At 52.7% G+C, this 27,882-nt stretch overlaps 1 protein-coding gene and 1 pseudogene across 1 annotated transcript; one reads left to right on the plus strand and one right to left on the minus strand.

Annotated features, from left to right (window-relative positions):
* Positions 1 to 3,713: 3,713 nt before the first annotated feature.
* On the plus strand, positions 3,714 to 4,746 carry LOC107543792 (isocitrate dehydrogenase [NAD] subunit alpha, mitochondrial pseudogene; annotated as a pseudogene).
* A 5,287-nt stretch (positions 4,747 to 10,033) lies between these two features.
* INSRR (insulin receptor related receptor) lies at positions 10,034 to 27,244 on the minus strand. The gene is made up of 22 exons (XM_016221635.2): positions 26,990 to 27,244; positions 23,013 to 23,564; positions 21,208 to 21,511; positions 20,973 to 21,115; positions 20,626 to 20,770; positions 19,572 to 19,786; positions 19,220 to 19,346; positions 17,711 to 17,949; positions 16,718 to 16,885; positions 16,435 to 16,630; positions 16,233 to 16,274; positions 15,936 to 16,156; positions 14,749 to 14,885; positions 14,502 to 14,664; positions 14,191 to 14,296; positions 13,510 to 13,562; positions 13,094 to 13,323; positions 12,554 to 12,664; positions 12,260 to 12,419; positions 11,860 to 11,989; positions 11,610 to 11,744; positions 10,034 to 11,366 (listed from the first exon to the last, which is right to left on the minus strand). The coding sequence occupies exons 1-22, from the start codon at positions 27,072 to 27,074 to the stop codon at positions 11,126 to 11,128; spliced, it is 3,903 nt and encodes a 1,300-aa protein (XP_016077121.2). The 5' UTR covers positions 27,075 to 27,244; the 3' UTR covers positions 10,034 to 11,125.
* Between the last annotated feature and the right edge of the window lie 638 nt (positions 27,245 to 27,882).

The raw sequence follows: 27,882 nt of genomic DNA on the forward strand, positions 1-27,882 counted from the left end.
CTTTCTCTGTCTCTCACTGTCTCTCTCTCAGCTTCTGCTCTGAGCCTTGGCAGTGGGGATATCAACCTCAGAAAGATAAGCTCTATAAGGTACTCAAGCTTTGTACTCCCTGGAGATTTATACTCAGGATTATGTCCTTAGAACACATGAGAAGGGGAGTGGGCAGGGCTGCAACAGGAAGGATGTAGGTCAGACTTGTGGAAGGACATTTTGAGGTCATATGAAATCTGTGAGACAAAGGGTAGGGAGGAGGGGGCCTGGGTTAATCCTCCAGCAGATTATAGAGCTGGGTTAGGGTAAACCAGACAAACCTAGAGGGAGGGAAGGAGGGAGAATTTCCTCCAACTAGGCCAACTGTTGTTAGTAGTGACACTATTAGCAGTTGTTAATAACTTCAATGCTCGTGTCTTAAACTTGCAGTGGGCTTGTGTCTTCTGCTGCACTGGAGAACCAATCCCATTTCTCTCTCATTTGATCCCTCACAAATGAGAAGGGGACCCAGAACATTATCCCTTTTCCAGAAGGGAAAACTGAAGCTTGGAAAAGTGCCTTAGCCAGGGTTTTTCAGTGTGTCAGGAGTTGGTTGTGGAGTTGGCATATAATCTAGATTTCTTACTAATTTCACCATGATTTAGGCCAACTATTCTTGCTGAGAAGAACCTAGAGAGAAAAAGGATTTTGTCTCATGAGGTAAGGGGGCATGATTCTGTATATAGAAAACCCTAAAGACTCCACCAAAAAACCATTAGAGCCCAGCTGGTATGGCTCAGCAGTTGAGCCTTGACCTATGATCCAAGAGATCCTGATTCGATTCCTGGCCAGGGCACATGCCCAGGTTGTGGGCTCTATCCCCAGCAGGGGCGTGCAGGAGACACCTGATCAATGACTCTCTTTCATCATTGATGTTTCTATCTCTCTCCCTCTCCCTTCCTCTCTCTGAAATCAATAAAAATATATTTTTTAGAAACCCTATTAGAAACAATAAACAAATACAGTAAATTTGCAGGATACAAAATTAATGTACAAAAATCCATTGCTTTCCTATTTACTAACAATGAAGCTTCAGAAAAAGAAATGAAAAAACAATTCCTTCTGCAATTGCAACCAAAAGAATAAAATACCTAGGAACAAACTTAACAAAGGATGTGAAGGACCTATATATTGAAAGCCACAAAGCATTATTAAAAGAGATTGAACAAGACATAATGAAATTGAAAGATATTCCATGTTCATGGATTGGAAGAATCAACATAGTTAAAATAGCCATATTACCCAAAGAAATATACAGATTTAATACAATCCCCATCAAAATCCCAATGTCATTTTTTTAAAGAAATAGAACAAAAAAAGCATCATATTTGTATGGAACCATAAAAGACTTCAAATAGCCAAAGCAACCCTGAAAAAAAAAAGAACAAACCAGAGGTATCACACCACCTGACTTCAAATTACACTACAGAGCTACAATAATGAAAACAGCATGGTACTGGCAGAAAAGCAGACACACAGATCAATGGAACAGAATTGAGAGCCCAGAAATAAAACCACATGTATATGGGCAGATAATTTTCAACAATGGAACAAAAAACAATGGAACAAAAAACACACAATGGAGTAAAGAAAGCCTCTTTGATATATGGTGCTGGGAAAATTGGAAAGCCACATGCAAAAGAATGAAACTAGATTATAGTTTGTTCTCTTGTACAAAAATTAATTAAAAGTGGATCAAAGATCTAAATATAAGATCTGAAACAATAAACTACATAGAAGAAAACATAGGTACTAAACTTATGGACCTTGGAAAAGGCTGTTGTACTCAGTATTATTATTTTATTTATTATATCAATAGAGTAATAGTAAGAAATGGAGGACCATCCAGTTGGCCCATTCAACAGAGGTGAACTCTCCCATGATGTGTCAACAGCCTAAGCGCAATGGATATAGCAGCAACATGCATAGCCTTGCTCTCTGGGCCCTTCGTTCTGGTCTGGGAGAGAAAAAGAAACTTGTGAACAAATAAACAATTCGGATTGTGATCTGAGTTATGAAGATGATAATGTAGGGTGTTAGATGTAGAGTAGATGCTGCTTTGGAAGGCCTCCCCTGAGCAGGTAACAGCCACTTTAATCCACTCACCAGGTAAGAAGGGGCCAGCTCTTTGAGGTCTGGAGAAGTGTCTGGAGCAGGTGGAACAGGGATGCAGTGGCCTGGAGCAAAGGGCACAGTCACAGGGCCAGTCTGCCAACCTCAGCCTGAGAATCACCTTGGGGCCAGTGGGCTCCCTTGTAGGCTCCTGCACGTGCAGCCTGCCTCTCCCAGGCCAGCCACGCCTGTACCAGTTCAGTTACAGCTTCCTGCCTCTGTGAATTGCTTGCTCTGGGAAGTAGGGAGGCTGGTCCAGGGCTGGGATGGGGCAGAACCAGCCTGAAAGGTGTTGGGGAAGATGGAAACAAAGAAAAAAGGCAGAAAGGAGGGGTATGGAGGAGTTGTACAGCCCCTTCCAGCCCAGAAGTCTGCCTACCCAGCCCAGATTCAGCAGAGAATTCCAGAACCCTGGTCACCTCCACCTCAGGATTCTGGCTTTGGACAGGGAGGACCCTGGAAATGGATTCTTTCTCCCTCCATCCCCCAGCGTAGGACACCGTGAGGATTAGCACTGCTTGGTATTAAGCATCCGGCCCCCTCCCCTCACACCTGATTGCCACCTTCTCCATAACCTGCCATGTAATTGGTCAGCGGGAGACAGGAGCCCGCTCAGTGCAGCCCCATGAACGCCAGGGCTCTGCGGGTCGATCGATGCCCTGCGTGGCTGGAGTTACTGCTTTGCACAGCCCACTTCTGGAAACGGTGCCTTCCACTCTGATACTTTGTGATAACTGCAACAGAAGCATTTTTCACTTTTAAAATGGAATCACTCTCTCTTTGTCTGGAGGCCTGGGCCCAGGCAGAGGCACTGGCAAGCGGAGGGTTTTCTTAGACCCAGGTACAGCTGACCCATCAACAACTCTGTCCAGATGCAGACCAGGTTACGGGGCTGCCAGGAATCTCACATGCGTCTCCACATTTCATCAGATGAATGGCACTTGGAGAGCCTGAGCCTCTCTGGGGCTGTGACTGTTTCTCACCCTTATTTGTTTTTCATCTCCTTCCACCGTACGCCAAGGTCATCCGGGTAAGTTACTGGATCTCTTCGAGCTCCAGGTGCCTCACCTGGGAAATGGGGAAGATCACCTCTGTGGAAGGGTTTGCAGGATTCCCGCAGTGAATGGGTGCTGAGCCCAGCAGAGCACCTGTCTGAGATGTAGGAGGAGCTCAGGTATTTTGTTCCTTCCTTTTCTGCAAGCTCCTCCTAGCTGGGGGGAGGGGAAAACCTCAGCTCTTCCCTCTGGCTGGGTTGTGGAGGCCGGAGTCTGAGCTGGGTTGATGACAGGAAGAGTTCAGGAGGAATATGTAGGAGGTGGCTGGTCGGCTGGTGTTCCCTCCCAGAACGCTCTCCCTGAGTTCCCAGATATCAGTATGAGCTGCCATAACTGATTGAAACAGAGGGTTTGGATTGCTCTGGAGTGGTCCTGATGCTGAGAAGGGAGTTTGCAGTTAGAAGTGGAAGGCTGGCGGGGAAGATGCAATTTAGAGATAAAGAAAGGAGTGACTGCACACTAATGCCTTGCTGTGGCCCCGGTGAGAGGAGAGAGACATGATCGTGGGGACCCCAGATGTCCAAGGTCTCTCCGCTGATAGGGGCACTCCACAACCCAAAACAGGTGACTGGAGGTTTTGCTGGTGGTGTTCAGACAGTAACTTTAATTTCGGGGGATGGTATTGGCCCAGAAATTTCAGCCTCAGTTATGAAGATTTTTGATGCTGCCAAAGCGCCCATTCAGTGGGAGGAGCTGAATGTCACTGCCATTCAGCAGGAAAGTGGATGATCCCTTCCGAAGCCAAGGAGTCCATGGAGAATAACAAGATGGGCCTGAAACCCCCTTTAATGACCTCGATAGCAGCTGGTCCCCCATCCGTGAATTTATTGCTGTGTAAAACCTTTGACCTTTATGCAAATGCCTGACCTCGTGTCTCAATGGACGATGTAAATATCGTCACCATTAGAGAGAACACAGAGTACAGTGGGGTCGAGCATGTGACGGTGGACAGAGCTGTGCAGAGCACCAAGCGCGTCACGGAGGAGGAGAGGAGACCCATCGGGGAGTTCGCCTGTGAGTGGGCCGGGAATAATCACTGGAGCAATGTCACCCCCCCTGCCAATCACAAAGCCAACGTCGTGTGAATGATGCTTTTTCTGCAAAAATGCAGGGAAGTTGCAGAAAACTGTAAAGATATCAAATTTAATGAGATGTACCTTGATACAGTATGTTTTAATATGGTCCAAGATCCATCCTGATTTGATGTTCTTGTTATGCCAAATTTGTACGGAGATATCCTGAAATAATTGTGTGCGGGACTGATTGGAGGTCTTGGTGTGACACCAAGCAGAAGCATTGGTGCCAGCCAACCTGGTCGCGATCTTCGAGTTGGTTCATGGGAAGGCCTGGACATCGCCGGCAAGGACACGGCCAACCCCGAGACCCTAGTGCTCAGCACAGAGATGCTGCTGCGCCACATGGGGCTGTGTGACCATGGATTGAGGCTGCCTGTTTTGCGATTATTAGGGAAGAACTTAGCAAAAGATTGGGGAGGCAATGCAAGATGCTCAGACGAGAAATCTGTCACTGAGTGAAAGATTTAGATTAACAAAATCTGTGCAAAGGATGTAGGTGACATCCCTAGGTCTGCTTTCAAAGGACTTTTCCAAGTGCTTGTTTTATTTATTAATGTCTATTTGGTATACATTTTTTATAAACTTTAAGAGGGCTATATCATTTGCCATTGTTAACCATTTTACACTTCAGTTAAAACAGTTTTTCCTCAGCTGTAAATATGATATGGAATTAAGAGAAAACATCTAACTTTTTAAAGAAAAAGTTTTCCCTTAGTTTATGAAAAATATAATAGAAATAAAGCAGAATATTGACATAATAGCACAAGATGACATTCTTATAAAATGAGTGGGCACAAGAGGAATTTCCTAGGAGAGTTCACATCAAAAACAGTGACTATGGTATATTTTCTTATGATATGGAAAATTAAGACAGACTTGTCCTTTATATGAATTACTGAGTATGAATAAAGACTTCAGACCCCCTCCAAAAAAAGAAAAAAGAGAGTTAATGAAGGGACTGAAGGACAAGAGGGGACAATTCAGCTTATTTTCAGCCCTTGAGACAGGATGGTGGTGGAAGGGGCTGGATGTCCAGGGACTGGCTATGTGATCTTAGGCAAGTCATTTTGCCTCTCAGATCACTGATTGCATTCTCTCTTAAGTGGATTTTAATACACACACACTCACACTTTGGAAATAGAAAGCTCTTTGTCAGCATAAGGAATTATTGATATTAGATACTATTCCAAGTAGGCGGGGAAGAGCAGCTCTGGAGGAGGGGCTCACAGGACCAGGGAGGGTATTTCCAGGCTGGGAAAGAGAGGAGGGTGAGAGCCCAGTGGGGAAGAATGTGGGGGAGACCGCTGGGGTGAGAAGGTCCACACTCAGACTGGCAAGCAAAGCTGGGCAGAGGATGGGGGGGAATGGAAAAAGCGATGGGCATGGTACTAAGGAACGAGGGGTGCGTGAGAACCACTGTAGGTGGAGGCTGATCCTGCAAGGTTGGAAGGGAAAGATGCCCTCACTTTTTATGGCCCAAAGACACTACAAGCAGAGGGCTGTTGTTTTTGGGGGGGCCAGAGTTGCCAGGAATCTCTGAGAAATGTCTGCTTTTCTCTACCTCCTGCCTAATTTCTTTATTTTTATTTTTTTTAATCCTCACCTGAGAATATTTTTTCCATTGCTTTTCAGAAAGAGTGGAAGAGGGAGGAGAGAGAGGGAAACATCAATGTGAGAGAGACACATCGATTGGTTGCCTACCACACGCGCCCCAACTGGGGCCCGGATCAAGCCTGCAACTGAGGCATGTGCCCTTGGTCAGAATCGAACCCGGAACCTTTCAGTCTGTAGGCCGACGCTCTAACCACTGAGCCAAACCAGCTAGGGCTCCTGCCTGATTTTTTATCTCCCCAGACACAAAACATCGTGGGGTTACAGCAACATGCTGCCAATCCTAAGTTCACAAAAACTGACTCTGGCCCAGCCCAGAACATGGAGGAAAAGTGTTTTTGGACAGTGGGAGTGGGTCAGACTCCGAGGTACCCAACCAGGTAGAGAGATGGCAGAGCCAGCTGCAGGCTTGGACCTCACCCCTCCTGGGCCTCCACCTCCACCTCCACCACCTGTGCAGGGAGGAAGCTCCTTTTTAAAGCAAACTGCTTGTTTTTCACTCTGTAAATAATGTATGTTCTTTAAAAAATCATAAAGAGAAGATACAGATAAGCAAAAATAAGACATAAATCATCCACAATACCATCTCCCAGATGTGTGTTTACACTCCCAGGTATTTTTCTGAGTTTGTCCGTGTAAACGCAAACAATGGCACTCACGTTATTTGTAACTTGCTCCTTTCATTCTGCAGGTCATCGTGGCCATCTTTCCAAGGTACTAAATGTACTTCTGCAGCATCTATTTAAGGCTATCACAATTAGATCACAATGACAATAATTTCTATAGTGCTCTACAGCTTACAAAGCATTTGTTGTCCATTATCTTATTTCAGTCCACGGCCTTCCCGAACGCAGGTCTCTCCCTTGTGTAATCCTGCTTCCAAATGAGGCCACCCCTGCCTCCTCGCACCCGTGCCTCCCACGCTCTGGAGGTCTCTCTACAGTCCCACCTTCGTTCCTCTTGCTTCACCAGCGGTTGATTTCCACTCTGGCTGCCCTGGGGAGAGATGGACACCGGTTGGACCCCTCTCTTCCGTCTCCACTGCTTCCTACCTGACCCAGCTGTCAACCTCTGCCCCCTTGTCCACACTCTCCCCTCTCTCTGCCTCCCGGAGAGAAAGATCCCCATCTCGTTTTCTCGAGAACCCTCCTCCGCGTTCTCAGAATTTCTTCCCCCTGCCACCCTAGTTTCCTGTGCATGGCTCATCCTTCCCTCTCTCCCTCTGCGCCTCTGCCCGCTCCCCCCTTCCTGTCAATCACGCATAAGGACCAACCTGACACAACCTAAGAGGGAGGGAACCTGAGTGATCCTCTGCTCCCTTAGGATGTGCGCCCCCCCAGTGTCTCCAAGCTGTTGCTCACCAGTGTTGGGGGGAGACCCACAGCGAGCAAAAGGGCAGGTGGGGAAGAAGTCCTGAGGTAGCCTCTCAGCTTCCATTCCACCTGTGTACAGAGGAACTAAACTCCTGGCCCCCTGCCTCTCTGTCTCTCCCACGCCTGCCTCTGTTTCTCTCTCCTCCTACTTCTCTGGCAACCCCATCCTTTCCTGTCCTTTCTCTGTCTGACATTTGGGAACCGTAGTGCTTGAGAGCTGCAGCCACGGGGTGGGTGAAGGTGGGGAGAGAGGTAGGGAGGCATATCTTGTGCCCTGAATAAGCCCTCCCTTTTTTGTCCTGGGCTTTCAATCAATGTCTTTATCCTGGGAGCACCTCCCTTCTGCCCATCGGCACCCCTTGCTTATCAAGGCCCCTATCTCTTCTCTTCTGTCTTCTGTGGTGGGAATGATGAAGGTGGGAAGAGAAGCTTCTGGGCTGTTCAGTCCTACAGGCCAAACTCTTCAGATGTCCTGGCTTCCCAGCAACCAAACGAGGGGCATATCTAAGCTGCGGCTGGAATATCTACTCAGCCAAGACACGGGGCAGGCAGCTATGTCTCCTGGCCTTGGAGAAAGGCAAATAGCCCTGAGTTAGAGTAATCTAGATACCCAGGCCCTGTACTCACCCCACCCTTCACCACACCCACTTTGAACACCAGTTTCATGGCCCTTCAAGCCTCCTTTCAACAGCAAGACATCAAAACTTTTAGACATGTGGCCCCTTTGAGGGCCTTTGCTTCAGTCAGCATCAGGGGTAGCTGAGGACTTGATTTCAAGCTCCTGACTGTACATCCAAGGTCCCATCAAGTGACCCCCCTCCCGACCATGTGCCCAGGGCCCCACCTAGTACCCTCTTCTCTGGCTCCATCTGAGCCTTACCAGCCTGGATTCCCAATTTGATACACATCCAATGTCACTTCCCTCATCCTCTCCAGGGAGTGGCCACCCTAGTGTCCACTCACTAGTGGCTCCTTTAGACAAGTGACCCAGAGGGGCTCCTATTCGTGGCAGGCAACTCGGAGAAGACCCTCTGACATCTGGAAAAAGACAGGGATGGTCAGGAGGTGCCTGACCACTGTCTGTCAGCCCCACAGAGATGGGAGGAAACCAAAACTCACCTTCTCACCCTGGGGCAGGCAGTGTTGGCCTGAGGGGTCGTGCAAGGGGCCCCTAGCAGGAAGGAAGAAGACCTTTGCCTTGGGGCGATGGCCGTATACTAACATCTCCCTCGTTCTAACCCTCAACACAGGGTTGAAGACAAAGGGAAACAAGTTCTGGTCCAGGAGGAGCCTCCACAGCATTCTCCATACTAGGCCAGGGGAAGGTCCACGGTTAACTTCCGCCTGTCGTCTCATCCAACATCCTCATACTGGTTGGACAGATTCAGACTCATAATAAGACATAAATTTTGGCACCTAAGGAACTGGAAGTCCTTCAGTAGAAAAGTAAGCAGACTTGAGAGCCTATGAAAGACAAGTACGAGAAAAATTTTTTTCCAACATTTTCCCCTTTGGTTTTATTAATATCAGTTTTTAATTTACACAAATGGTGTTCTCAGGGTCATAGGCATGATATGTTATTTTCAATTGTTTCTGTGTTGTTGTTTTTTAAAAAAAGTATCATTTATTGGCAATTCCTCAATTTTTCACATCAACTTCATATGAAAATTCCAACAATTGAGTTTTAAATATAAGTATATCTGAGACTTTACACATAGCATCCACACAACTTCCCTGTATAGTTGGGAAGTCCTTTCTGAAGTCTAACCCCAATCTCTCTTGCTACCTTGTTTAATCTACTTCTTTTCTAGGATATGGTTGGCAATAGAGTTTGTTTTCTAGCATCCCCACTTCCTTCTCCAAAAAGTTCTTCTTGGCCAGCCACCACCTGCTCATCTTTGGAGATGGAGCACAGACAGAATTTTTCTGAAGCTCTCTTTCCTTCTACACTCAATCCCATCCTTAAACCCTTTCATATTCAGGTGACCAGCACTTCCTGAGCATGCAATATCCAGCACCGTGGAGGTTGGGGGCGTGGGTGGTGAGGAGAGGGCTTGAGCAAGTGCAGGGGTGCTGTGTGCTCCGTGTGAGTGTGTGGGTCTCAGATCCTGGGTTTTTGTGCAGAGTATCTCCTCCATTCTACCCTGCTGGAGGCTTCTGAGTCCAGCAACGCAAGGGAGACAACTTGCCCCCTTCTCCCTAAGCTGTGGTTCTGCCAGAAACCATTAGGGGCCGCTGTTGCTTCAGCCACCAATGACAGGTGGGTCGGGGCCTGGGTCCCGTGACAGGTGGTCCCTGCTGCCCACCCTGACTGACCGGTCAGGGTAGTGTATATGAGTTGTAATTATTGTCATAGACTCATGCCCACTCCCCTCGGGCCCTGCCTTAATGAGCTGTGCTTTGTGGGACAGCTGCCGGAGTGAGCAAATCTCTTCAGAGTCCAGGTGTGTGGCAGCTTGTGGCAGCGGGAGCTATAGCCCTGAGGAGGGATGCAGGAAACACTGGTACAGGATGCTAAGAAGTCCTGAGCCATGACCAGCTGCTTCCACCGCCACCCCCTTCTGCAGTCCTTTCCTTTCAAATGCCTGGGTGGCACTGGCAGGAGAGCTGGGAAATGAACTCCCCTGTGCTTCAACAGGCCTCCAGGGCATCTCTGCTGGGAGAGGGGCGCCAGACACACAGACTGCTCTGATGCCTCACCGGGTGGCACTGAGCATGGACTGGTGATGTCCTCAAGGCCCCTCCCCACCTCGTGTTCTGCCCACTTCAAGTCTGTCCTGAGATACCCCAGGACATGTCTGCCCATGGAAATAGCAAGAGATAACTTCAAGATGAGATGTCAGGATAGGCTGGTGAGCCTGGGAGGCCAGATACAGGGTTCCCTGCTGGGCTCAGCCACTTCGGGCTGCCTGAGCTCAGATACAAGCAGGGTGGTCCTGCTTCACTGCCATGGCAACCCTGGCTGCTCAGGCCCCCAGGAGGTGGTGTTTGACAGCAGCATTCATCCTGTATCATTGCTTCAGGGTCACCACCTCAAGTCTCCAAGGAGGGAGGGGGGAAGTTCATCTAGTGTTAACTCCATAGAGATGAAGAGAAAATGGGCTGCTGGGGACGAGGGTACAAACAGACATTGGCATTTATTGTGGCTTCCCAGAGAGGGGAGGGGAGGGGGCAGGAGTGAGGGCAGGGAGGAAGCAAGCCTCTTAAAGCCTTAATAATCCAAGGGTATGAGGGAGATTGAGGGCGTGAGACCAGGAGAGGTGGGTGATTCACTCCAAGGGATTTTTCAGGAGAGCAGGAAGGAGGAGCACCAAGCTTGGGAATCCCCAGGATGGCAAAGGAGAGGAAGAGGTGAGCGCAGGCCTTCAGGGCCAGGCTGGACCTGGGTGCTTCCACCCTGCCTGGTGTCTGAGGCAGAGGGTAGGAGGTGACACGCAGTGGTGAGAAAGACGGTCATGCTTCCCAGCAGCCTAAACATGGACACAGGAGGTTCCAGGACCATTCTGGTTGCTTATCTGGTTTCAAGCGTGTTGATGGCCCCGCAGTCCACAAGAGACCTGTGGGCTGAAGGTGGGGCTGTCCGGACAATACCTCTGGGGTGGACAGGCCCTCTCTTCTTAGTCTGAGTAGGGGCTCTTTGAGGGCCTAATCTCCATTCCTGCTGGGACCTTGTTTATTTTCTCAGGGAGCACTCAGACTCCTGAAAAAATTTTACAATGAGTGCTCTAATCAAACCCAAATCTTTCCTGCCCCACCCTTGGCCACCCCATGGTCAGGGGGTGTAAAAGTCTGCACATCTCAGCTGAAAAGGTCAGGTCCCTTCCTCTCTGCCCATGGGAGGCCAATCACCCAGGGAATGGAGTGACCCTCAGTGCCCTGGACCCCCATTTTGAGGGCTGCAGTCTGGGGAAGCTCCTCTTGGGGTTGGGGAGTCAGGCTCTGCATCAGTGGGTAGGAGGGGAGCCCGGGCCCCCCGGCACTCTGGGCTGTAATAGAAGGAAAGGAGGCGAAAGGAAGGCCGCAGCTCCTCCTGTATGCTGTCCAGGATGTGGGTAAATGTTGGTCGCAGGCGGGGGTTCTGTTGCCAACAGCGGCTCATCAGCTCCTGCCTGGTGGGGTGGGAGGGCAGGGTCAGAGGGGTCTACAGCCCCTGCCTCTTGTACTGAGAGGGTCAGTCAGTATGAGTAGGGGGTCACAGGGAGTAAATGGGCAACATAGTGGGGATTTAGAGTTGAGTTTAAAGCTGGGGATCAGTGGAAGTAAAAGCCTCAAAGGAGGTAGACCAGATCCCTGGGCAGGCGATAGAGGTAGGCAGAGCAGGGATGTGGAAGGGGCAGGCTGGGGTGACTCACAGCTGAAGGGGACAGCTCTCTAGCTCCTCCAGAACCCCACCATCCATGACAAACTTGAGCACCTGCTCATTGGATAGACCCTGGTAGGGTTGTTCAGCCAGGGTCACGATCTCCCAGAGCACCACACCAAAGGACCTGAGGACACATAGGAGGGACTGAACCTACCACCCTTCATGAGAGAGTGCACCCAGACCTCTCCCCAGACCCCACTTCCACACCCCCTGAGCCCTCTGCTCCAGCCAGGCCCCACCAGACATCCGAGTGGGTGGTAAAGATTCCATCCTTGAGGGACTCGGGGGCCATCCAGCGCACAGGCAGCAGCCCCTTCCCGCCCTTGCGGTAATAGTCTGTCTCATACACATCTCGAGTCATCCCGAAGTCTGGAAAGTAAGGGGGACAGGGTGTGGGGCAGCAGAGCCTTCGCTAGCTCCTGCCCCAGGAATACTTATCCGAACCTTCTCCACCTCCAGAGTCTCCAAGAATCCTGGAATGTGAGGGCTCTAAGTACATCAGAGACTCTCCCATTCGAACCCCTCTGTACTCTGACGGAGACTGAGATTCAGGGTGGGAGGCTATCAGGGATAGAGCTGTGGGCGAAGCCTGGGTCCTTGGATGCTTAGCTTAGAGGGAGCCTCTCAACTCCTCTATACCCCCAATCTTGACGGTGAAGTCCTGGGACACCATGCAGTTTCGGGCTGCTAGGTCTCGGTGCACAAACTTGTTGGCGGCAAGGTAGGCCATGCCATCTGCAATCTCACCAGCCATCTGGATCATATCTCCCAGTGCTGGCCGTGGCAGCCCGGGGTTATTCTAGAGCCAAGAGAAGGGGCTGGTGATGAAGGAACCTAAAGGCAAGACGCCTCACCAAGGATTATCCCCCATAACTATGTCCGAGTCTTCTCTAACTCTCTGGCCCATTGGCTCAGAGTCTTCCCAGTCCTCACCTCAGCCTCTGGGCGCAAAGATCGAAGATGGCTCTTGAGGTCCCCATGGGTCATTAACTCCATGATGACCAGAGTTGGCTGGCCCTGAGACACCACACCCAGGAGACGTACCTGAGATAGACAAAGACCCTGGTTGCAGGTTCACCCAGCTCCCCTGGATCCACCTGGCCAAAATCTTGATCTGCTATGACCACACTCTGACCCAGATACCAACCCTGACCCTAACCCATGACCTTGATTATATCTGTCATCCTACCCTTTATGATTGGCCCAACTCTGACCTTGATCCCAATCCCAATCCCAATAATGATCTGGACATTCAATATTGACCCCCAACCATGACTTATCTCAGCCCTAGCCATGAGTCCACCATGACCCTATCATGACCCTGGTTTGACTCTAACCCTAACCATGACCTTTACCTCAATTAGGGTCCTAACTACAGTCCCAACCTTGACCTTGATGGTGCCCTGACCTCATCCCTGACTGTATCCCTCTTACCTAATTATGACCCTGACAATGCCACTGACCCTCCCTTACCACATGGTGACATTTGAATGCCTTCATGACGGAGGCTTCCTTGAGGAACTCAACTCGTTCTCGTGGGCTGGCCAGCTCATTCACTGTCTTCAGGGCCACAGGTGTGGACTCCTCTTCAGCGTCAAGTCCTTGTGCCAGCCCCTCATATACCATCCCGAAGGAGCCCTGGCCCAGTTCCCGAATTATGGAGATCTGCTCCCGAGGCACCTCCCATTCATCAGGGATGTACACTGAGAGGAGGTGGGGGTCACAAGGCAAGGATGCTGCTGTCTGCCACTCCTCCACCCACGTCTCTCCTCCTTTGAAGGGCTCAGGTCCCAAGGCTCTCTGCTCCAAAAAGGTCTCCTGCAAGTTTGCCTCTCCTCCCCTCCTGTCTCCCTTTCCCACACCACCTGTCCACCCACCCCCAGACCTACTATCAGAGGCACTGAAGTACTCCGGATTCACAGAGGCATAGAGGGTGCTGCTTCTGCAATGGGAGGTGAGGGGATCAGGCTGGAAGGAGCAACATCAGAGCACAAGGAAGAGGGACAGTGCAAGGAGGAGGGAAGTTACTGAATACCCCCACCCTGATCAGGGTGACACTTGGGGAGCCCTGAGCACTCTCTAAACTCATCTTGGTCTTAGTCCTGGGACCTAGGATCTGACAGGCTGGAAACAGGGAGGACAGGAGTAAAGGGGCTCCTGCTTCCTCAGCTAGTAGACCTTAGAACCCAGCTAATCAAAGTCCTGGCCCCACTTCCCTCTTCTATTCAGCCCCAGGGCACATCTGACATCAGGCATCCCAGAATAGAGCCTGCGGTCTCCTGCCTCTCCCCCAGCTAGGCGGAGCCAGCTCCATTCATGTGGGGACCCAGACAGAGGGATTTCCCAGGATGTGGGACTTTCACTGCTAAAACCAAGAAAGTCCCAGGGAAACTGGAATGAGCTGATCGCCCTAACTGAAAGATGTTTCTCCTCCACACCAGCCTCAGGGGGGTTACTTCTTTGAAGGAAGTCCTTCCTGCCATCTCATCTACTACCTTCTGATTGCACTGACTTTATGCTGAGGGCTCAGGGAGAGAAGGGGGCTGGGAAGCAGCGGGACCTCTCCTTACCTCTTCTTGCTGTAGAAGAAACCAAGGGCAGCAAGAATGATGAGCAGCATGAGCCCCACGGGGGTGACAGTGAGAAGGACATGCAGCCCCCCGGAGTCTTCCTCCTCTGGCGGTCAGTCAGAGGGCAGGAACAGAGGGTGGCATTGAAGAGGGAGAAGTCAGGGGTAGATGACACTTCTCTTTCCACAACGGAAGATGAGGGTGGGCCAAGGATGGGATGGAGGGGCCTGTGGTCCCCACACTGGAGATGTGGCTGGGGACCTGGGTAGAGCCATTTGGGAGTACAGGTCTGGGACAGAGGCTGTGTATACCTGAGCCAGGGATGTAGAAAGCGACACTTTCTGTCCAAGAGCCATTGCCAGCCAACGAGGTTGCTCGAACTCTGGCAGAGTAGTTTCCAGGGGGCAGCAGGGCCAGATGGACACCCCCAAACTTGGCATATCGCAGGCGGGATACACACAGCACTGTGGCCTCCTGAGGGCAACACAGAACAGCTGGCTGGGAAGTGGGTGGAGGCACAAATTGGAGCTGGGTTAGGGGGTCTTCTGGGGTACCTACCTCTCCCAAGCGGCGGTACTTGATTTCGTACTTGAGGATGAGTCCATTGGGGTCCGATGGCTCATGCCAGCGCAGGAGGACACTGCTCTTGCTGGCTGCCTCCCAGGCCACCTTCCCTGGGATGACATCAGCCTCTCCTGCGGGAAGGGGCAGCCCAGTCACAAGTACAGTCATGTGCCACATAAGGATGCTTCTGTCAGTGACCGACAGACAATGGGGGTCCCATAAGATTATAATAGAGCTGGAAAATTCCGCCTAGTGACTTTGTACCTGTCCTAACGTCATAGCGCAGAGCAATACTCACATTTGTGGGGATGTTGGTGTAAACAAGCCAGTGCATCGGTGTATGAAAGTATAGCACATACAAGTGTGTACAGTACATAGAACTTGATGATAATAAACAGTGTTACTGGTTTATGTATTTACTATCATATACTTTCTGTTGTTATTTTATTATTATTTTTAATCCGCACCTGAGGGTATGTTTTTATTGATTTGAGAGAGAGAGAGGAAGGGGGAGGAAGAGAGGGAGAAACATCAATGTGAGAGAGAAACATGGATAGGTTGCCTCCTGTAAGCACTCGGATGGGAGGACCCTCACCTAGGTATGTGCTCTGACTGGGAATCAAACCCACAGACTTTTTGGTGTAGGGGATGACATTCCAACCAACTGAGCCACCCGGCCAGGGCTGTCCTTATTTTAGAGGGTGCTCTTTCTATTTATAAAAAATGCTTGCTGTGAGCATAGTACTCGGCGTTGTGGCTGCTGCATCTCACGCGTTTACTGTGTTTCTTGGCTGCGTTGTTTTCTCTTGTGCCTGATTTAACCTCGTGTTGTTTTGTGCAGTGACATGCTGTACAGGCTTGTAGCCTACGAGCAATAGGCTAGACCATACAGCTTAGGTGTGTAGCAGGCTATACCATCTAGGTTTGATGTTCATACAACTACGGAGTCGCCTAGCCACACATTTCTCGGAACATATGCCCGTTGTTAAGCAGCGAATGACTCTGGCCTTCAAATGCAAACCCAAGGAGACTAAACTGGGAGGCTTGAGGAAACTCTAGGATTGTGGGGACTGGGAGGAGCGAGGAAAGCAAGGCCCTGGGGTTAGCTGGAGCTCAGACTCGCTGGATGGAGCACTAATTGGGTAGGGTGCTCGGGGTCGGTGGTGGGGCGCGCTCCTTACTGTGGGCCATGGTGCGCGCAAAGACGAAGGTGGCGGCGCTGCAGCCTGTGGCGTGCGCCGCATGGTTGCAGGCGTGGATGTCGATCCGGTATTCCGTGAAGTGGCGCAGGCCACTCAACACGGCTCGCTCTCGGGGCACTTTGTCCTCCTGGATCTCGAAATCTGAGCTGTTTCCCCCGAGTCGGAGGGCCCCTGAGGCGCGGCGGTGCCTCCCCGAGTCCCTAGGGAGGGCGCGAGTCAGAACCGGGTCCCCCCACCCCTGCCACACCCCTCAGCCGTAGCCCCACCCCAGCTCACCTCTGAGGGCTCTTATTGATGGACGTCACCTTCCAGGGGGATCTGGGGAGACCAGGGAGGGCGCTGCAACGTCCGCCCGGAACTGCCCCCGCGCAGCGGCGCACAGCCTCCCAGCCCACCCGGCACCGGGCCGCGCCAGCAAACCCAAGACACGCCCCAGGCCCCGCCCACTTGTCCCGCCCCCGCCCAGGCGGCGCCGCACTTGGGGATGGTGATGGCGTTGTGCAGAAAGTTTTCAAACTTCTTTTGGAACGAGGCCTCTTGCGCCTCCAGCGGTGGCAGGACCTGCCCGGGAGGTGGGTGCTGGCAAGGGCAGCAGCCGGGCTCCATCTCCGCCTCGAGCTCCCCGTCCTCGTGGTCGAAGCGTGGGTCGTTGTTGCTGGTGGGCAGCCGCAGGCCTGGCGCGTGGGCAGGGAGGGACGGAGTTAGAGCGGCAGCCCGCACGCCCGGTGCCCCAGCCGCTCCCAGGCCTCTTCCCCGCGCACCGCGGTGGCAGTAGTCATTGAGGTAGAGGTCGCTGTCTTCTGCCAGACGCTGCCACAACACCAGGTAGTAAGTGATGTTCCCATTGCGTTGGGTCGGTGGCTTCCAGCGCACCAGCAGGTGGGAGGAGGAGTTGGACGTGGAGATGACGTCTTGGGGAACTGTGGGCGCTGGGGGTGTGAGTAAGGGTACAACTGAGAAGCTGCAGATCCCTTTTCAAATACTGTCTGTTCCCCCTCTCTGAGTACAACTCCCACTTGTCCCAAGGAATAGGTGACTCTCAACCTCCTCCTCCTAGAACTGAGCAGTTTGTCCTTTATTTGTGCCCCAAGGGCCCTTGATCTGGCTCAGTTATTCCCCTGCCCTGTCCCACCCACAGTCTCCCTAGGATCTAGGCAATGCCCTTTATTCTTTTTTTTCTTTTTTTAAATTCTCACCTAAGGATGTTTTTTTCTATTGAAAGAGAGGGAGGGAGGAGTAGGAGGAGGAGAGAGAGATAGAGACGTTGGTGTAGGAGAGATACATTGATTGGTTGCCTCCTGCTTGCGCCCCCACTGGACAGGGGATCAAACCTGTAACCCAGGTATGTGCCCTTGGGAATCGAGCTGAGACCTTTCCATGTACAGGCCAATGCTCTAACCACTGAGCCACGCCGGCCAGGGATAATTTTTTTTAAATTTATTGATTGATTTTAGAGACAGAGAGAGAAGGGGGGGGGATTTGTTGTTCCACTTATTTATGCATTTATTGGTTGATCCTTGTATGTGCCCTGACCAGGATCAAACCCACAACCTTGGTGTATAGGGAGGATGCTCTAACCAACTGAGCTACCTGGCCAGAGCCTGCTCTCTGCTCTTTCTAGGACTCAAGCATCTGGCCTCCCATCCTCTGTGGGCTAAGTGTTCAGTGACCCAGAATCTCTATTTCTGGTGCCTGGGTTCCCCCATTCTCACTAGGACCCAGGCATCTAACTCCTACTCCCTCCAAAGGCCTACCTGCAGGCAGGGTTCGGAGGTAGATGATGGGGCTCTGGGCTCCTTGGTGGGGGCTATCCTCAGCAGTGGTCAGCGTAATGGCCCGCACAAACACTGCATACTGTGTCCAGGGCTTGAGGGGAGCCAAGGTCACTCCTGGCTCCTGGTTGCGGCTTAAGGGCAGCTCCACATCTAGCAGGTTCCAGCTCTGGGTCCCACAGGCATCTGGACCTATGTGCTCCGTGGCATTCTGGAATGGGCTGAACACCCCACCCCCAATTTCTAGCAGCTCCCTCCTCCCTAAATCATCCCAAGACTGTTATTGCCATTCTTCTTCCAGTATGCATGAGGCATCCAGAAGCAGATGTGGGTCCACCTTTGGGGTAGGTGCCTTGTGGCACTCACAGAGTGGGTCTGCTTAGAGCTGGAGCTGAGGCAGGATCCACAGTATCTGTCTCTGAGGGGGCACAGCCTGCAGTGATGGTGGGGAGCTTCCTGAAGGAGCTCTTCGATACTCTGCCCCTTGAATCCAGAGGCACGCGTATAGTTGTGCAGATTGTCAGTTGCACAAGCCAAGGGGTGCCATTTACATTGCAATCCATGTTAGCACTCTTCAAAGTATGGTTCAGGGACCAGAAGATTTAGTATTACCTGGGAGCTAGTTAGAAATGCAGATTCATGGGCATTATCCAGGACTAACTGAATCAGAATCTGTGGGGGTGGGGCCCAGGAATCTGTATTTAACAAGCTCTCCAGCTTCCCATGCTAGAGACCATCACCTACCACTGAGGCCTAGGAGAGCTTTGGCCTTTTGAGCAAGCCTCCCACCATTGACTTCCCTCCCTTCCTCCCAGGCCAGGGCCTGTGCTAGTGAACAGCTAAGACCTCTTAATTTTAATTTGCAGGAAATGCTTCTAAGCCAGGTGGCTCCCATCTTCTCTCTACCATAGGAGGAGGAGTACTCCTCACCCCTGCCCCCCCCCAGCCTGCCATCCCAAATGCTTCCTGTGGCCTAAGCACAATCCCTCCTGCTTTGGTCGGTACACTCTCCAAAGCAAAGAGCAGCCTGTCCTTGGCTGTCCCTGGTTCCTTCCTTCGTCAGGCTTTAATGAAATGCTGGCCAAGCTGCATATAAAGCTGGCCAAATTAGTGGGTACTCCCAGACCGCTGCTGGGGCAGGAGCATGTGGTCAGTATAGAATATTAGCACAGTGAATTGAAGTTTAATTATCCAAGCCTTCCCAGCGGGGCACCTCTCCCTGGCTCTCAGAAGTCCTGACTCCCCTTTTCATTTCACTAGGTGAGGTGAAAATGCGACACGGAGGGATGAAGGTAAGAGGAGCGAGCCAGAGGTGGGTGGGCCCTACATACAGGGAGTGCGCCCTGGGGGTCCTGGCTGCCTGACTCCCCATAGCCCTGCGTGGGCCTGTCCTCCTTTGCCTTGGGTCAGGATGACCCCGCCCCGGTTCTGCCCAGCTCCTTGGGTCCCCTCCCTGGCCCCGCCCGGCTCTGTCCCCGCAGGGGCACTCACGACTCCTTGTAGTACACGATGAAACTGAGTAGGTCGCGAGCCTCCAGCGGCTCGTAGCGCTCCCAGCGCAGTAAGATGCGGTTGGCCTCCGTCAAGTTGGACACGAAGCGCAGGGTGCGGGTCTGGCCTGGGCGGGGCGAGTGGCGAACGCCCGCCCTCAGCCGCGTGGTCATCCTCTGGAGCCGCCCACTTCCAAGCCCCGACCTTGACCCCGCGGCATCCCACCCCCAACACCGCCTCTGAAGAGCAGTTATCACATTGTCCCCTCCAAGCGCCCCTTCCCACCCGGCTGCGCTTCTGGGTGTTTCTTGGGGTCGTGTGCTCCCCCCTCGGGATGGGGGTTGGGCCTCACAGGCGGCGCGGTCTCCGTTGGTGCGGGGGTTGATCTCCGCCTTGTTTTGCCGGCCCCGCGTGCCGGTCACCTGCTCCAAGTGGTAAATGTGCTCCAAGCAGAGGCGTGGGTTGAAGGCGAAGTAGATCTTACCCACGGGAATGGTGAGCCCGGCAGTCACCCAGGACCCCAGTTGCTGTAGGTTCTGGTTGTCCAGCACGTACAGAGTGTAGTTCCTGGGGGCCAGAGAGGACCTTGTTCCAAACGGGAGATGGGGCAAGGGTGGGGAGGAGGAGGAGCCTTATGGGCTCCCCTTGGAAAGGCTGTGTTGGGGGCACAGGGGAGGGGGCGCACCCACCCACTCTCACCAGTGCACTGGAGGTATTCATACACACCAACTCTATACCACTGACCAGGAGTCACCCACACTCCCTGTCTTTTCCTCATCACTGGGGTTGACAGTTGTTCTGTCTCCCTCCTTCCCTCACCTCACATTAACTGAGCACCTTCTACATGCCAGGCTAAGGAGTGGTACTCAGCATGGGGCTATGCCTCTCCAGCTGGAGAGTGGGCAACACTGGGGGTACATGGCAGTGTGCCAGGAGACATGAGGAACCACCTGCCTGGATGGGAATTTTAAACATTGTCTTTATTTTGAAAAACCCTGGCAATATTAAGGATAGGCCTTTACTGGTAGGTGGTTGGAATGGGCTTCAAACCCAGGCAGTCTTGCTCTGCAGCTGAAAGGATCAGATAACAATTATAGCCAACCCATAGAGATTATATGTAACTGCAGTTTACATAGTATATACTGGCATTGTTTTAAGTGCTTTATACAGAACAATTTAAGTGATATTTACAACAGTCTTAAGAAATAAGTAGTGTTATATTAACCCCATTTTACAGATGAGAAAATTGAGGACCAGAGAAATTAAGTAACCAACGTACTAGAGTCACACAGCTAGTGAGTAGCAGAGCTGGCTCCAGGGCCCATGCTCTTCACCACAGTTTTGGGAGTGTAGGGGTGAAGATGTGATAGAGGGAGCTGGTCAAAGGCTTGTTTCTGACTCCTTACCCATCCACCATGGCATCTCCCCGGATTAGTTTGAGGTTCTTGAAAAAGCCCAGGGACACGAGGGCAAAGGAGTGCTTGATTTTGAGGAAGCCAGTGATGGTCTCTATCAGCCCCAGGCTGTGCTGCAGCTCCTGCTCCAGGTTGTCTGGGGAGGGAGAAGACAGGGCTGGAGCAGGGGCAGTGAAAGTGGTGCATCCACAGGGCAGAGGGCTAAATGGGGTCCAGGGCAGGGGGGATCCTCAGCCAGGGTAATGGGAAGTGGTGCTTTAGCTGGGCCTCTGTAAGGGGTGTGGCAGGAGGAGGGGTATAGCCAGGAGGAGAGGTATGGCCCCGAAGAATGTACTAACAGCCCTGGCGAAGATTGAGGATTAAGCTCCCCTCCACGTGCGTGCAGCCCACCAGATCTTGTGCCACCTGGACGGAGTCGATAGTCTTGGTGCCCACCTTGCACTCTTTGGGGCAGAGCCCCTCACACTTGTGGCAGAATATGCTGCAGGGGCAAGCAGAGGGTGTGGCATGAGCCCTGGACTAGTCTGAGCCTTCTCACTGCTTCAAGGGTGCCCTCACCCACCCTACACTCACCTACTGCCATTACGGGTGAAGCCTGGAGGGCACTGGGCCAGGCAACTGCCCTCATGGATACCGAAGGTGGAGGCGTGGCTGGGCACAGAGCGCAGGCTGGCACAGAGCTCAGCTGTGACACAGCGCCAGGACTCATGCTGGTAGGTGCCTGGAGGGCAGGCCTGGTGGCAGGCACCCTGGAAGTAGAAGTGGCGGCAGGCAACGCAGGCACTGGGGTCGTCTGGCTGGCTGCAGCCCCCCAAGCATTCGGTGTGGCAGCACTCACCCTCCGCTGTGCAGGCTCGCCCGTGGGGACAGGGGCACACTGTGGGCAGAGTGCTGTGTGAGACTGTATCCTTTCGTCTGTGGCCCTGGCCCCACCCCCTCCATCTGGGATAACTCTCTTAGTCTGAACCCAAATCACTCCAATTCAGATAACACTGGTTGCTGACTCTCCCTCAGAAAGGGGCTCTTGAGGACAAGGACTGTGGCCCCTCTCTGTGGCTCCCCACCTCCCGCAGTGCCTAGTCAGGGGTATCATCCCAGAGCAGTGACCTTGTCCATCAGGGCTGCTGCTCCCCCTCCTGCTGTCCTGTCTAGGCCTGGTGCCCAGATCGTCACTGGGCATTGTGCCAGGGTGAACCAGCCAGCTTCTCCTGAGTAGCTAGGCCCAGGGCAAGGTGGGTCATTTCACCCATTCCCCTGTCCATACCTCCTCCCTTTTCAGCTCTCTGCCCTGGGAAGGAGGCAGTCCCAAGCAAAAGTGGGTGGGTTTGGGGCTGGGGAACCAGCAGCCTGGGAACTCTGCACAGTGGCAGCTGGATGTCTGTGGGAGCGTGCATGTGGTGTGGGTCAGCCAGGGCATGTTGACACTATACACGAGAGAGGACACGAGAGAGGGCGTGCAGCAGCTGTGTTTACAGCCAACAGGGAGGCATCAGGGAGGCGGGCTGGAAGGATACAGTAGGGATCTGGTTACTCTTCTGCCCTGATGCTGAGGGGTGAGGGAAGCTGATCCCCAGGAACTGCTGGAAAGGACCCCAGATTGCTCCCAGACTCTGAAAGGCCTTCTCTCCCCTAGAACTTTCAATTCCCCCTCTTCCCACCAGCCCCTTCTGGTCTACCCTCCCTTTTCTCCTCCCCCTTCCTTTTGTTTCCTCTCCATGCTCCTTACTTCCTAAAGATCCCACCTCACATAGTGGTCCTCGCCTGTCCTCTCCGTCTGTCACCTCCTCCTTTCTTCTACCCAGCCTCCAACCTCCCCGTTACAATGCTGCCAGCCACCCTGGGTCACCTGTGCTGTGGTCACTTTTGTCAGGACCAGGACTGCTACCACAGCCTAGGCACTGCTCTAATGCTTTATCAGCCAGCTCATTCCTTACAAGAACCCTATAATCTTTCTACAGATAAGGAAGGCGAGGCACAGATAGGCTAAAAGAGCAGCCAATAAGTGGTAGAGCTGAAATTCGAACCCAGGCCCTCTGGCTTTGTAGTTAACCACTGCCCCAAATGCTTCTTGTGCTGCTGTCTTATACCCACTCATGCCTACTCTTACCCCCATGCCCACCTTGTACCTGCACTTTACTTTTTCCATTACTACCTGATGCCATCTTGTGCCTATGTCTTGACTACCTTATGCTACATCAGTTATTTAACTTTTCTGAGCCTTAGTTTCCTCATCTGCAAAACAATAGTAGCTGCCTCATAGGATGGCTGAAGATTAAAATGAACGGTGGCTGCAAAGTACTGACCCACACCATCCTGTAGCCACCCATCTGACCCTGCCTTCCCTGTGCCCTCCAGTTGTGTTCTGTGCCAGTGCCCACCTCTCTGGCAGTGGCTGGAGGTCCAGCACCTGTAGTCTGTGTGCCCACTGAAGGTGGTCCTGGCACAGGGCTCCCCAGTAGCGCCCAGCACACCAGGACACACGTCGGCACACTCCTCGCCCAGCTTGTTGCCCACGATGTGGTTGGCACCAGGTGAAGGCTGCAGCAGGCCCCAGTCTATGGTGGAGAGGTGGCAGAGCTCCTGGTTTTTTTCCACACGCACGGCCCCACGCAGCACAGCCCCCAGTGCCGGCAGCCCCACGTCCCGCAGGTGTGGCATCTCAAAGATGACTAGCGCATAGCCCAGGAAGAGGTGGGCACCGCGTATGACTGCTAGGTTGGGGAAGAGGTCACGCAGGCTCTCCAGGCCATAGACACGGAAGAGCAGCAAGTACTCGGTGACTTGAGTGAGGCGTGGGAAGCTGAGGCCACGGAAGTCCTCTCCTGTGGCCGTGAACATGAGCAGGATCTGCAGGTGGCCTTCAACCACACTGCAGTTCTCCAGCCGCCGCAGCTCTGCCACCTCTGAGCGGATATCCAGGCTGGGGCACACTGCGGGCACAAGGGCAGGAAGTGGTCAGTACAGCTTGGGCCAAGCACTTCATCCCACCCCAGCAGCTTTGGAGGAGGGAATCATACTGGGAGTGGGACATGGAGTGGGAGCCAGGTTCTGCTGTGGGTGTGGGGTGCCTTCCTCTAAGGGCCTCAGAGGTCTCACGGGCAGCTTGAGGGGGCTCTGCCAGATGAGCAGACGAGCCCCCCCACCCCACTTCCCCTTCTCCATTGATTGCCACTTTCTCCTTGCAGCCAGACTCCAGATCTAAAACCATCCTGACTCCTTTTCTTTTCTCATGTCCACACCTTGTGGGCTCTGTCTTTAAAGCACACCCAGAATCCAACTGCTGGTCACCACCTTCACTGCTTTCACCATCATCTTCTCCTGCATTTGCAGCAACAGCCTTCCAAACAGCCCCTCCACCTCCACCCTGTCCCCTCTTCAGTCTATGCTCCACTCTAGAGCCAGAGTGATCTTCTCAAAACACAAGTTGGATCATCTTCCTCCACTGCTCAAAACATTCCAATGGCCCTATATCACTGATTAAAAGCCAAATTCCTTACCACAGCCTATAAGGCCTCTGCAGCCTCTGTCACCATCCCCTTTTTCTCTCTTCTGCAGTCACATTGACCACTTTACTGTACCTTAAACAAACCAGTCAAACTTCTGTTTTGAAGTCTTGGCACTTTCTGTTCCCTCAGGCTAGAAACTCTTCTCTCTAAATGGCTCCCTCAGCCCCTTTAAGTCTTTGCTCAAATGTCACCTCTGACCATCCTATTTAAAACTGTGACACTCCAGCCTGGCTGGCATGGCTCAATGGTTGAGCATCGACCTAGAATCCAGGAGATCACAGTTCAATTCCCAGTCAGGGCACATGCCAGGGTTGCGGGCTTCATCCCCAGTAGGGGGTGTGCGGGAGGCAGCTGATCAATGACTCTCTCATCACTGATGTTTCTCTCTCTCTCTCTCCCTCTCCCTTCCTCTCTCTGAGATCAACAAAGACATATTTAGAAATAAAATAAAATAAAATTGTGACCCTTCCTACTTTATTTTTTCCATAATTCTTAACACTTGCTAATATATAATTTATTAATTTTGTTTACTGTAAGCTCTGGAAGGCAGGGATCTCTGTATAGTCTTTGCTGTACCCTTGGTGCCTAGTATAGTGCCTGGCACAAAACTGGCACTCAATAAATATTTGATGAATGAAAGAATGAATGAATGAATTCTTTGACTGGGAATCAGTAGTCTGAGCTTCATACACTCTAATTCTCTCCCAGACCTAAGGGAGCTTAGATGCCAGGTCCCTGCATTTGTTTATTTTTGAAGGGACATCCCATGGCTCCCCATTGCCAAAAGTTGAAGTTTAAATACCTCAGCCTGACACTAAACTCATCCCCACTAATATCTACAGCCTCAGAAGGGTTCCTCACCCTGGTAATAACTTCAGCTCTTGTCTTGCAAGCCTCAGGTCAAGGCCCTCTACCCCTTCCCTCACCTTCCAACCATGAGTTAATCACTTTCCCTTCAGGCTCAGCAGCACTTAGTCCAGTACCCGCACTAGAATAACTGGGGCATTGCCTCAACATTGCTCTCTATATATATGACCTCCCCTCCCCTCCAAGGAGGAAGTCTTCTGAGGTCAGGGCCCTTGTTAGCTGGCTTGTTCAAGGCTGGAACCACAGAGCATTCAGAAACCATGGGTTGAATGGATGGACATCTGGATCCCAAGTCCACTCCTTGGGGATGCCAATATGTCTGGCTTCTCCAGGGCCCCAGCCCTGCTTCCCTTTCTCTCCCCAAGGCACCTAGGACCGGTCCCCTAAATGGGCTCCCTGGTCACTGCACTCACTTGATCCCAGGGATACTTTCCATGGCTCCCCATTGGGGAAGATTCAAATCTGTTCTTCCACTTGCCATTCAAGTCCTGCTGACCTCTGCAGCCTCTACTCCCTCCCTTCCTACCTACCCCTCAGCAACATCACAAGTGTCACACATAACCAGGCCATCCCCTGATGGGTAAAAGTGGGGCGGGCAGGTTCCCTGGAGCTTACTTCACACCTCCTCCCTGTTGTTCTTAATGGGCCCTGTGCTTAGTTCCTCCAGCAGCTCTGAGTTTGTGTGTCTGAGCACGTGCAGGTACAGGCACAAACCCAAAAGAGGGAGAGAACATGAGAAAACACTTCTATCCCTCCAGGCGAAGGCCAATCAGGCTCTTCGAGGCAGATGGGGGATTCTCTCAGGCGCCCAATGCCATTTTCCATCATGCCCCCTGCCTCTCTAGGGCTCCCCTGATGGGAGTCATTTGGAAAAACAAATCTCAGACCTTCACAGATTAACCCTCACCTGCTTCCCCTTAGGGCATGGCCCTGCGCAGAGCTGCACTGGGAATGGGACATCTGGGTCCCCTGACCAAACATCAACCCCTCCATCCCCCCAGGGACGTGCTCCTGTCCTGACAACCATGCTTCTGGCTGGCATTTTCTGTGCCCAATCCTGGCACACAGTGGAGGAGGGGAAGTGGTGTCCGGGAGGGACTATGCTTTGAAGGCAGTGAGTCTGTGACTCTTCAGGGACCTCCTACTCCAATCCATTTGCATCATTTTTGTCTGTGTAGGAAGGGAAGACTCTGCCTTGCCCCGGGGAGCCCCCAGTCTGAGGATGTCAGGCAGGCATGGAGTCCTGGATGTGCTGGATTCCTGAGCCCCGGAGGCTGGAAGGGAACAGTGGATATGGGGAAGGGGGAGTCTCTTAATCCTTCCCCTTTTGAATCTTCCATCCTCAGCATTTTTCTTCTCCCAGCCAATTCCCCAGCACCCCCATGAGGGCCACTTAGTCTGTATGGTCCCACCCACCCCAAACCCTATACATGGGGATTGTCTGGCCTGGGGCATCAATAAAAAGCAGCCCCCACCCCACTCCAGTGAATGGGCCCTAAGGTGGGGAACATGGGATAGGGCCCTGGAGGCAGGAGCTCAGAACTCCAGTCTAGCTTTACCTCTCAATTCCCTGAGTCTCCGTCTCCTGCCTGCGCAGTGGGTTCAGTCACTTAATTGTGCCTAGTTCTCAGCTACCCATTCCATTCCTGCCCACTTCCCATTCAGGGGCCCTGGGAATGATCTCTAAGACTCTCCTCCCTCATTTCAGTTCTCATTCAGGCTCTATTGGGATCATGGTTTCATAAGCGGGAATGGAGGGCATCTCCATTCAAGGTCTTTTTTACCTCCCGGGGAACTGAGAGGAAAACACCCTCACGTAGGGAACTAACTGCTCTTCCTGATGGGAAGTCCTTCTGAGAGCTAACACCAGTCTTCACACAGCAGCAGCTAAATTGATGTGTTCCAGCTGGAAGCTCAGTTGTTCGGCCTCCCAGCTGACTGGGAGGGAGATGGGGCTCTAGGAGACAGTACGGGAGACTCACCCTCTAGTGTGTCCAGGCCAAATCCCAAGGACAGGAGGATCACAAGCAGACATGCCACCCATGGCCACAGTCTGGTCACTGCCATTGCCTCAGTCCTGACTCTCCAGATGGCCCTGGGCAGAAGGGTCTCACAGGCCCTAAGGGACACAGAGACACAAGCTTCTGAGGGGAGAGGAAGGGTAGGGACCAAGCCACATGGAATCCTACCAGTTATGGCAGGAGACAGAACAAAGGAATGACAGACAGCCACAGAGACACAGTGGAGGCATCGAGAGACAGGGACTCAGCGTGAAGGCAGAGACAGAAGAGGACAGGCATGCAGACAGCACAGGGAGAGGCTCAGAGGGGCTCCCAGGGGGAGAAAGTGACAGGGTGCAGAGCAAAAGGGGCCAGCCCGCCGCAAGGGCGAGAGAAGCTCGAGGAGCTTGCCGTGCCACGGAGAGTAGCGAGTGTCCGCGAGCGGAGCGCGCGGGAGAGTCTTTCGGGATCTGCAGGGGCGCGCTCTGCTCCCGAGTGCCCGAGGGCCGCCTCCCGCTGCGCACGCGGGGGGGGGGGGCGCTCCGGTCCTCCCCCCGCCCCCAGTCCAAATGGATTGGTTCGCTGGGACCTCTAGGCTCTCTCCGCCCCTCCCGCCAAGCCAAAATATTTAGCCTGACAACTGGGGCGGGTGGGATGGGGACAGGTCTGTTGGGGAAATAAGGCCAAAATAAAGGGGAGGTGGTGGTAGGCCAAGAACTGAGCTCCCCGGCCCCGCCCTGCGGACTTTCCTCAGGCTGGGCTGCACCGCCCGAGGCGTGCTCCCAGCAGCCGGGTTCTGGAGGAGCGGTTCCAGGTTCTGCCTTCACGCCCGGACACCTGCGGGGTCACTTCTGGCAGCCGGGGCGCGGCGGAGC

The sequence above is a fragment of the Miniopterus natalensis genome, chromosome 19, assembly GCF_054644295.1.
Source record: "Miniopterus natalensis isolate mMinNat1 chromosome 19, mMinNat1.hap1, whole genome shotgun sequence".
Classification (NCBI taxonomy): domain Eukaryota; kingdom Metazoa; phylum Chordata; class Mammalia; order Chiroptera; family Miniopteridae; genus Miniopterus; species Miniopterus natalensis.